This window comes from Aulonocara sp. 'chitande type north' Nkhata Bay, linkage group LG9 (genome assembly GCF_057382095.1).
Source record: "Aulonocara sp. 'chitande type north' Nkhata Bay isolate Kocher_YH1m ecotype deep benthic linkage group LG9, A_spYH_male_GT1.1, whole genome shotgun sequence".
NCBI classification, from domain to species: domain Eukaryota; kingdom Metazoa; phylum Chordata; class Actinopteri; order Cichliformes; family Cichlidae; genus Aulonocara; species Aulonocara sp. 'chitande type north' Nkhata Bay.
In genome coordinates, this window is record NC_141352.1 from 18,750,386 (window position 1) to 18,761,380 (window position 10,995).

A 10,995-nucleotide genomic window follows, 5' to 3' on the forward strand; every position below is an offset into this window, starting at 1 on the left:
ATATAGTGTAATATAATAAATCTACCCTACCGCCTACTGGTGTTGGCCAGAGGGGCCGATGGCGCGATATGGCAGCCTGGCTTCTGTCAGTCTGCCCCAGGGCAGCTGTGGCTACAACCGCAGCTTGCCTCCACCAGTGTGTGAATGTGAGAGTGACTGAATAGTGGCATTGTCATGCGCTTTGGGTGCCTTGAAAAGCGCTATATCAATCCACTCCATTATTATTGTTATTATTAAATTACTTACGAGTTTAATTTGTCAGCAACTTTCTGCCAGCCCTCTCTCCTTGCTTTTGCAGCCTTTGCAGTGTTCCCTTGCGTTTTAATTAAACTCTGAAACTCCTGAAATCCCTCACTCAAGAGTTCTTGCTCTGCTGCCGAAAAATACTGAGCGCGCTATTTGACATTTTCGCCGACCAATCAGAGGGTTGCCGATCAATGTTTCTACTATCGATGCGTAGCCCCTTTTACGACACCCAGTGATCTCACATTACTTCATCCAGCTGTACTAATCCTCAACAGCAGGTGTGTTCGGGGAACCGGAATAGCGAGCTCAGAGTTAGCGCGATGATTTGGTCTTGGATGTACATATGGATGTGTCATTTGATCTTGGATGTAGTAAGCGACGTACGAAGAACGGACCCCTGGTGTCCTGCAAGATTTAAATATCATCCTGGATCAACACACCTGAAACAAATGAATAGTTCATTACCAGGCTTCTGGAGAACGTCAAGACATGTTGAGGAGGTAATTCAGCCATTTAAATCAGCTGTGATGGATCAAGGACACATCAAAAACCTGCAGGACACCGGCCCTTGAGGCCTGGAGTTTGACACCTGTGCACTAGAGGTAGTTGGATCAATACCAACTCTAGTATTGGTATCTGATCGATACTAGCTCATTAGAATCAATACTTTGTTTCTATCTCCTTAAGCTCAGTTGGTATAATTGTATTAAATAAATAAAATTTTTGGAGATTTGGAAAGGCTGAGGTTCAGGTATCAGAAGTAGGATAACCGGAAAGGAAGAGCTAAAAGCAGTACTCAGGCTGTGATTCATGTGTGATCCTTTCCAATATTTCAATCACAGCTCACACCCTGTATTTTCACTTCCCGGCAGACTCAAGAGTATTTTGTCATACGCCCCGACAAACCCACACATGCGGTAAAAATGTGGGCAAAAGTTATTATTTTCTTGTGCTAGTCTAAGTGTGCTTGTTTTGTTTTTGATTTTTACCACCCCCTTGTTCTTGAGCTGATGGTACGGTTCAAAATGCGAAGTCATATGACTGGCTGTTGTGTTATTTGGTTTTTTACATGATCGTTTACAAATACTGTACCAACAAACACCCATCTTCCTCTGCGCTGGTCCACAATGCAGAGTCTTGTGAATTGGCGTGTGTTTATTAGCTTTTTGGTCATTTTTTACCAACAAAATGTTGTCGAAGTGGAAATGTGCGGAGGGCTGACCGAGGTGGAGCAGGCTGATGAAGCAGTTCAGAAGATCTGTGATGCAGTGAGTAGAAACGGGAGATTTTTACACTCACACACAGGGCCTGTCATTCATATTGATTTTGCTGTCATTGTTATTCAGATGAAGCCTCTCGCAGAGCAGAAAACCGGGAGAAACTTCGAGGTTTTCACTGCAGAGAACTACAAAACACAGGTCGTAGCTGGGACCAACTACTTCATTAAGGTAATGTTTGTAATGCAAGCAGTGAGCAGTGGCAACACTGCAAAGCTCTGAGGTCTTGCATGCAATAAAATATAATTAAAAAGAGCATTGATTGATAATGTGATCTGTCAGGTGAAAACTAAAGCAATGATCAGTGGGGGGTTTTCAGTTACTATCTCTTCACATATGTAGTGATTTGAAAAGAAGGTGTGTGCAAACCTTTAACTGTTATTGATTTTCTAGCTTCATAGCTGAGGCTTTCAATCATTGTTTCCACACAAATTTCACAAATTCCACACAAAGTGCACCTCACACTCCTGGTGTGGCACAGGACGAGCATTTCCGGTTTTTCCAGTTCTTGTGAATGATCGCTTGTCACACACAACGCACACTAGGGGCGGGGGTGTCGAACTGCAGGCCTCGAGGGCTGGTGTCCTGCAGGTTTTAGATATCACCCTGTTTCAACATACCTGAATCAAATGATTAGTTCATTACCAGGCTTCTGGAGAACTTCAGGACATGTTGAGGAGGTAATTTAGACCCTCGAGGCCTGGAGTTCAACACCTGTGCACTAGGGCTTAAATAAAGAAGCATAAGCACATATTTACTTCATAAACTGTCAGCCATGAACAGAGCTCAACAAATGTTCTGTTTGTGAACACTACAACAATCAGGCACTCTATATATGAAGATGTGGATTCTCCTTTTCCATGCATGTTGTTTGGCCCACAGCTGTGGCTTACATTGATAAAATAAAATGATCAGGATTACTTCTATGTGCACATCAAGCATCTCCTTTAACTTTCCTTGCAGGTCTATGTGGGAGGAAACGAATATGTTCACCTCCGTGTTTATGAGAAACTCCCGGCTTATGGAGGAACGCTTGAGCTGACTGATCTGCAGCACCCCAAGACTCAGAATGACAGTATTGAGTACTTCTAATGGGACAATGAACCAGTGAAAGCATCAGTGCCTACAGCCTGTCCTCTCAATGTAATCCATTAATAACTTGCCTCTTCATGAGGGGAAAGCTTTCCTTGTTTACATATAATAACCAACTACAGATAATGGAAGGCAAAGGGAATCAGTTAAATACGAGGTGGGTGGAAAAGAATATAGCCGATTATTCAAATCACAGCAGAAAAATAGTCCTTTCATGTTTGTCTGTTTTTTGTTTTTTGTTTTTTTTTGGAAGACTTATTTCTGGAATGTTTTACAAAAATTAAAAACTCTGCAATTTGCAGACTTTGTATATTAATGTGGTTCAAGTCTGCTTACTTATCAAAGAGGAGTGAAACGAGTGTGACTGTGTATGTGGGACGCATATGTGAACAGTGTATTTAAAGTGTAATTTATGTCGCATAGCTGTATAAACTTGGTCAGTTTTGGACAATGTAACAGAATTAATCATGAAGGTCTGATAACCTGATTTTGAGTTCTTTTAATATCATTTCAAAGGGTGTAATTTAAAAAAACAAACAAACAAAACAGTATTTCATTTGCTAAGGTATTTGTGACCAGATTTGAATTAAAAGTTGTGCTATGTACAGGGTGGCCCATTTATATGGATACACCGTAATAAAATGGGAATGGTTGGTGATATTAAAGTCCTGTTTGTGGCACATTAGTATATGTGATGGGGCAAATTCCTAAAGATGGGTGGTGACCATAGTGGCCATTTAGAAGTCGGCCATCTTGGATACAACTTTTGTTTCATCAATAAGAAGAGGGCCATGTGACACATCAAACTTATTGGTAATGTCACAAGGAAAACAATGGTGTGCTTGGGTTCAAGAAGAGGCAGGTGTGCAGCTCCAGCAGAAGCAGACGAGGAACAGGACACCGTGGAACACAGACCAACAGGCAGGAGAACACACAGGGCTTAAATACACACACCAGTAATCAGGGGATGAGAGACAGGAGGGCAACACACCTGGGAGAAATCAGAGCTGACGGGACAGGGGAAACGTAAATTGAACACACTCACATGAGTCGGGGACCTTCAGAATAAAACAGGAAACTCAGACACGGGGAACCAGACAAGACACTAAACTAAACAGACAGATTCAGAAGCAGACAGTGTGACGCCATAGACAGACAGAGGGAACACGGAAGTGGGACCAGGGCAGGCACAGAACAGAAACCTAATAAATGGCAAATCATAACGGAATACATAATCAGAATAAACAAAAGCATAAAGAAACACAAAACACTGAGTCGGCAGACTCAGGACCATGACATAATCATTCAGTGATTTAAAGAATATGAACTTTTAATATTCATTTTTCTAATTTACATTTTAAACGTTTTCAGCTATTTTCCAACTTCTTCTGTGTGAACATCAGCTTTCAAAAGTTCTGCACTTTGGTTTTCAGGTTAAAAAGTCTGTATTTTCCAACTCATTCAACATTTTTAGCTTAATATTCATTAATTATTTCATTTCAGTGCATACATTCAGATTTCAGCATTCACACTGCAGTTTCTTCAGAAAATGCACTTTCTAGTTGGAATATGTTTCAGTAAACAGTTAAGAGAATTATTTGAACCAAAAACTTCAAATTTGGATTCATCTCTCCATAAGAGCTGTGGCCACTGATATTCAGTGCAGTTCTTGTGTAACTTGACAAATCTCAGCCTTGCTTAAAAATGATAGAGTAGTTGGACCGACTGTGTCAGGGTTTTTTCTGGATATTTTTTTTTCATTTCTGAAGAACATGACTTTCAGATACAGTTAATCTGTTGTAGGCTGTTCTTTTTTGTTTTGTTGTGTTGTTTGTGTTCTTTAGGTCTGCCACTTTATTTCTGTCCTTCACTTGTTGTTCAGTTTCCTAATCTTTTTAATAACTGCAGATCATACCAAGTTATACCAGCATCTTGGCTAACAGCTCATTAGAAATCACCTTCTGGTGCAAAAATACTATTTTATATTTGTCAAACGGTGCTTTTCTTGTCATTTTTCATACATTTAACAAAAGAAATGGGAACAATTTTTTTTATTTTATTTCTGGAACAGGCTGCAAGTAACAAAGTACCTACAGATAAATTAACTAGTTCCTCTCTTGGGTTAGGTGGGTTTTTTTTATGCTCGAATGATTAATATGTCAGCGTTAATTGCCCTAACAAACAAAACCATTCCTCTGAAACTGCTCAGGCACAAGGACTGGTCTGAAAATTTGTTGAAAAAACAGCCAGAGTTCAAAGAAAAACTTTAAAAGAAGGAAGACTTGAAGTAAGTCTGGAAGCAAAATATAAAGAAATGAGGATAGTCTGAGACTTTTGCACAGTACTGTACTTCTACATGACAGGTAACCAAGCGTTGACCAGCATGGGTGTAATTGGCTTCATATTAAAAAGCCTGAGCTGTGAACAGGAACACTTTCCCCTCACACACAATTCAGTCAATGCCTGATTCATCTCTGAGTCAAACTGGGCCGGTTTGAACATTTTCTGTAACCAGACAGTGGTCATTCTTTCTCTCTCCCTGCTTTTCATTCTTGTTATCCATGTCTGAGACTGAGAGCTCGTTAGAGAACTTTTTCCACCCCGTGCCCGTCCACTCCAATAAACCCACTGTGTTTGAAAACATTCAGCCCAGCAGAGGGGAGCAATGGGGGAAAAGCTCTGAAGAATTTGGCTTTGGCTACAGTTTGTCACTTAAATGTCATACAGTATATTAACCTGTGTGTGTGTGTGTGTGTGTGTGTGTGTGTGTGTGTGTGTGTGTGTGTGTGTGTGTGTGTGTGTGTGTGTGCGCTCAATCCTATAGCCGCAACACTCCATGAGATTTTTCCTGCCCCAGCCTCTCAAATTCTTGTTATATGAAGTTGGAAACCAGACAATGACAATAATATTATCCAGTTCAATAGTTTTCCTCTTTTGCAGGCACATATAGTACCTTAACCTTTCCTCACATCTATGCAGTATCCCACAAATTCCTTTATAATAATATATCATCACACTACCTTCTTTACGTCTAAATCACTCCCCCCAACATACAGGGAGTGCAGAATTATTAGGCAAATGAGTATTTTGTCCACATCATCCTCTTCATGCATGTTGTTTTACTCCAAGCTGTATAGGCTCGAAAGCCTACTACCAATTAAGCATATTAGGTGATGTGCATCTCTGTAATGAGAAGGGGTGTGGTCTAATGACATCAACACCCTATATCAGGTGTGCATAATTATTAGGCAACGTCCTTTCCTTTGGCAAAATGGGTCAAAAGAAGGACTTGACAGGCTCAGAAAAGTCAAAAATAGTGAGATGTCTTGCAGAGGGATGCAGCAGTCTCAAAATTGCAAAGCTTCTGAAGCGTGATCATCGAACAATCAAGCGTTTCATTCAAAAGAGTCAACAGGGTCGCAAGAAGCATGTGGAAAAACCAAGGCGCAAAATAACTGCCCATGAACTGAGAAAAGTCAAGCGTGCAGCTGCCAAGATGCCACTTGCCACCAGTTTGGCCATATTTCAGAGCTGCAACATCACTGGAGTGCCCAAAAGCACAAGGTGTGCAATACTCAGAGACATGGCCAAGGTAAGAAAGGCTGAAAGACGACCACCACTGAACAAGACACACAAGCTGAAACGTCAAGACTGGGCCAAGAAATATCTCAAGACTGATTTTTCTAAGGTTTTATGGACTGATGAAATGAGAGTGAGTCTTGATGGGCCAGATGGATGGGCCCGTGGCTGGATTGGTAAAGGGCAGAGAGCTCCAGTCCGACTCAGACGCCAGCAAGGTGGAGGTGGAGTACTGGTTTGGGCTGGTATCATCAAAGATGAGCTTTTGGGGCCTTTTCGGGTTGAGGATGGAGTCAAGCTCAACTCCCAGTCCTACTGCCAGTTTCTGGAAGACACCTTCTTCAAGCAGTGGTACAGGAAGAAGTCTGCATCCTTCAAGAAAAACATGATTTTCATGCAGGACAATGCTCCATCACACGCGTCCAAGTACTCCACAGCGTGGCTGGCAAGAAAGGGTATAAAAGAAGAAAAACTAATGACATGGCCTCCTTGTTCACCTGATCTGAACCCCATTGAGAACCTGTGGTCCATCATCAAATGTGAGATTTACAAGGAGGGAAAACAGTACACCTCTCTGAACAGTGTCTGGGAGGCTGTGGTTGCTGCTGCACGCAATGTTGATGGTGAACAGATCAAAACACTGACAGAATCCATGGATGGCAGGCTTTTGAGTGTCCTTGCAAAGAAAGGTGGCTATATTGGTCGCTGATTTGTTTTTGTTTTGTTTTTGAATGTCAGAAATGTATATTTGTGAATGTGGAGATGTTATATTGGTTTCACTGGTAAAAATGATTGAAATGGGTATATATTTGTTTTTGTTAAGTTGCCTAATAATTATGCACAGTAATAGTCACCTGCACACACAGATATCCCCCTAAAATAGCTAAAACTAAAAACAAACTAAAAACTGCTTCCAAAAACATTCAGCTTTGATATTAATGAGTTTTTTGGGTTCATTGAGAACATGGTTGTTGTTCAATAATAAAATTATTCCTCAAAAATACAACTTGCCTAATAATTCTGCACTCCCTGTATGCCCTACTTCGCCAAATTAAATTTACTGTATTTGGAATATTTGCTCCAAGTATGGGTTGATATTTAATCTTGTTAAGGGAAGCACAACTACAACACAATCAGATTTACTTTCTGAATGAAAGTGAATCTGATTGTGTTAACAATTTATTCAAAAGACCGAATCTTTAGTTTGAAGAAATTGAGATGATCTATTAAATTCGTAGGTGAACGTGCAGGACAACGATTCTTCACTAAGCGATTGATTACATCATTGATGTGTTCAGAGAAATGAGGCAGTGAGGGAGTATCCCTGTGAATGTGATAATGTCAGCAAGTGGCTCAAGTCATGCATCTGCAGAGATAAGGTCATACAGAAGACATCTGTTCCCCTGAGACTAAACGTAATATAGACACACAAGTGCACAAATCAGGTCATGTGCACATGTCAATTCTTTGACTTCCCTTATTCACAACCTTAAACTGTTAGTCTTTCTATATGAGAGTGGGAGTGACTTAAACAACTTAAGTAAAACAGTATTTTTTTTTTGTTAAAAGCATTCGGCTCCAGTGTTCATCGAATTCAAGACATCTGAATTGAGTCAACAGCAAAAGAACTTTGGACTCATTTGTCTCGTTTGCTCATTTTGTTCTGCAGTGTTTCTGTTCAGTGAATGGGACCATAGCCTTCATGCTGAGATGCGTGCGAAGACGGAAAATGAAGTAACTGCCGAGAAATATAAACTGTTGTAAACGTAACACACCACATCTCATCTGAAAATGCTTTTAACAGTGACATAGGAAATCCATAAGTCATGGCTAAAGCATAAGGTGTTCAACAAAATGAAGAAGATCAGATCAGGTGACACTAGTCATGTACAAAAGAGAAAAATGTGTTACATTTCAGGGAGGGCATGTGCTCGCAATGCATCTGCGCTTGTTAGTAATGTAAATGCCTGGGAGTTGCAGCACAGCTGGGCTCCTTTAAAAAAGAACATTTTAGATTCCTGCTGACCCTGAACTACTTTGTATAGCCTGGCTCAGTCAATTCTGATATTAATTTGTCTTCCATTATCGAGTGTTAAATCATGGGACGAAGCTGCTGATACACAAGGTATGCGGTAGGTTTCTCTGTGGATTAAAAACATGAACCGGCCTGTCTGCCTTTTTCAGCCACAGCTCAGGTTGAGAGGGTGCTGCCTGGTTAGCATTTATGGACAACCCATAACATTTGTCTCTTTTAATTCTATGTTGTTGTACTTTTTCAACATGTTCAAAATAAAGATTCAATCAATCAACCCTTGAAAGTCAAAGATATTCCCCCATGTTCACTTTTCCCGGCCTGGGAAAAGTGAACTCGGACTCGCCCTGCCTGGAACATCGTGGTGCTTTTAAATGTTTTATGGAGACTCTGAGGGAGCCACAAGCTTTCAGAGGAGAAGCTTCACGTGCACCCTGCCTCACTGATAAGAAAGACAGTAAAAGTCAGCTGATTCACTGGAGTTGATATTCAAATTATGTTACTCAGACAAAGGGAGAAATGCTTAAAATATTTAGCAACTTATCTAATAGACCAGCATGTAGATCTGTTTAAAGACTTCAGTGTTAAATATAATCCAATATTTTATCCTTCTTATATACGCATGCTGTCTATTTGTTTGAGACATCTGTTGTCGTTGTGAAAATCAGGCTAACATGCAGTGGCTAATGTTATATAAATGCTTGAGCTAACTGAATGTAACTAATTTATACCTCATGGTAATGTTAGAAGGCTGCTCAGTGATCACCCTAACATTTCATTGTGTTTCCCTTCTGTTTCATTTTGTTATTTAAAATGACTTTCAAGAATAATAATTTTGTTTTACTGTCGAAATGATTATTGATGATTGTTTAATTTCTAGTATCTGTAGAACACAGAGAAAATAGTGTATCAACACTCAATCAAGCAGCTAAGACATTAAGAAAAACAAAAAAGCAAATCAAAAAGAAGAATCCTTAAAATCTCAAAATATATGCAGTAATTAAAGTTACAAAGTATAAAGTTACCTTAAAAAGGGTTTAAATATGAGTTTTTAGCTGCTTTTTAACAGACCATCGAGTCCACATATCTAAAGCTCAGTGGGAGAGAGTTCCACAGTGTGGTGAAAAAGAAAAGTGCTACTGAAAACTAAAGATCTACAGTCTGTGGGCCCACTGTTGCAAAAGCTCTGTTTCCTTCAGTTCTCAGCTTTGTATGCTGCACAGCCAGCATGACCTGATCACATGACCTTGGGAAATGTGTGGATGTAAAACTTTATTGATGCTCTTCAATGCAGAGCTCTGAAAGTCAAAATCAGAATCTTAGGTTAAAGTTAATGGGGAATCAGTTGAATTAGCAACTGAATTAGCAACAGCGTGTTGTGAGTACTTAGAAGACTTAGTCAGAAGCCTGCAGACATCCCAATGTTTTGTTTTTTTAAGAAAAGTGAGCAATGAATTACAATAATTCAGACATGATGAAATAAAGGCATGAATAACAGTAATTCTGAGCATGACACACTAAAGTGTGACTTGGAAATATTTCTTAAGTTATAAAAGCACGATAGCTCAGAGATTTAACATCAACATCCACAGTAACAGCAGAAGGGGTTTAATGTTAGAGTTGCCCTGATTCCTGTATGCACCAGAACCATTGTGGTACCTGTTCAATAAGGAACCCAACACCTGACCTAGCTGGATAGAACACAAGCAAGTGGACACAACATAGATCATGTGCAATTACAAGACAAAGAGTAATTTTACGAGAAAATGCAGTGATGTCATGTGAGTGAGCTTGTTTGATCTATGTGTGCACTGGTTTTGCTTTTCTGTGTTATTTGTGTCTCTTTGATGTCTGTCCTCATCGTTAGGTGGCCATTGCCCATTTTGTCTGTTTGGGTTTTTTTTTTGCTTGTGTCCAGTTTTTCATCTCTCTGTTTTATTTTGCTGCTCAAGTCTCCTTTTAGTTTTTTTATTTTTGCATCTAACATTAACAGCTTTAAATTTGAACTTTAAAAGAGTACTAATCAGGCAGAGGCCCTCTAAATTTTCATTGAAAGTATGTGTGACCCTCTCCAAACATTGCAGCTCACACCCTGTATTTTCACATCCTGGCAGACTCGAGAGCACGCAGGAAAAAGGGAAGGGCCTAAATATTTGTGTATGAATATTTAAGAGATACTTAAGAGATGTATCCTATGTATCCTAGCCATCATGCACTCTCTATATATGAAGACATTGATTCTCCTTTTCCACATGTTAGCATGTTGTTTGGCTAGTGTGGCTTACATTAATTACCACAGCTGTGTTAAAATGATCAGCACTTCTATGTGCACATTAAGCATCTCCTTTAACTTTCCATGTACTTCCTTGCAGGTCTATGTGGGAGATGAAGAATATGTTCACCTCCGTGTTTACGAGAAACTCCCATGTGATGTAGAAGAGCTCGAGCTGACCGATCTGCAGCACCCCAAGAGTCAATGTGACATTATTGAGTACTTCTAATGGGAAGATGAACCAGCCAAAGCATCAGTGCCTACAGCCTGTGCTCTCATTGTAATCCATTAATAACCTGCTGCTTCATGTGGGGAAAGTTTTCCTTACTTACATATAATAACATACGGCAGATAATAGCAGGCAAATTACATCAGTTAAATACGAGGTGGGTAAATAAATGAAGCCGATAATTTTTCTGTTATTGTTTCTGATCTGTGAAATGCCTGCAGTTTCAGGAGCAGACTCTATTTCTTCATTTATCACAATGAAGCCAAAC

At 39.9% G+C, this 10,995-nt stretch overlaps 1 protein-coding gene across 2 annotated transcripts; it reads left to right on the forward strand.

Moving 5' to 3' along the window:
- Positions 1-470: 470 nt before the first annotated feature.
- On the forward strand, positions 471-10,727 carry LOC147322015 (cystatin-B-like). Of its 2 annotated transcripts, none has more exons than XM_086306295.1 (3): positions 471-1,514; positions 1,593-1,694; positions 10,599-10,727. In XM_086306295.1, the coding sequence occupies exons 1-3, from the start codon at positions 1,374-1,376 to the stop codon at positions 10,725-10,727; spliced, it is 372 nt and encodes a 123-aa protein (XP_086162421.1). In that variant the 5' UTR covers positions 471-1,373. The 2 variants fall into 2 exon arrangements, with proteins under 2 accessions (XP_086162421.1, XP_086162420.1); XM_086306294.1 differs by lacking the exon at positions 10,599-10,727 and adding an exon at positions 2,487-2,927 and having other exon boundaries at positions 553-1,514.
- The last annotated feature ends 268 nt before the right edge of the window (positions 10,728-10,995 follow it).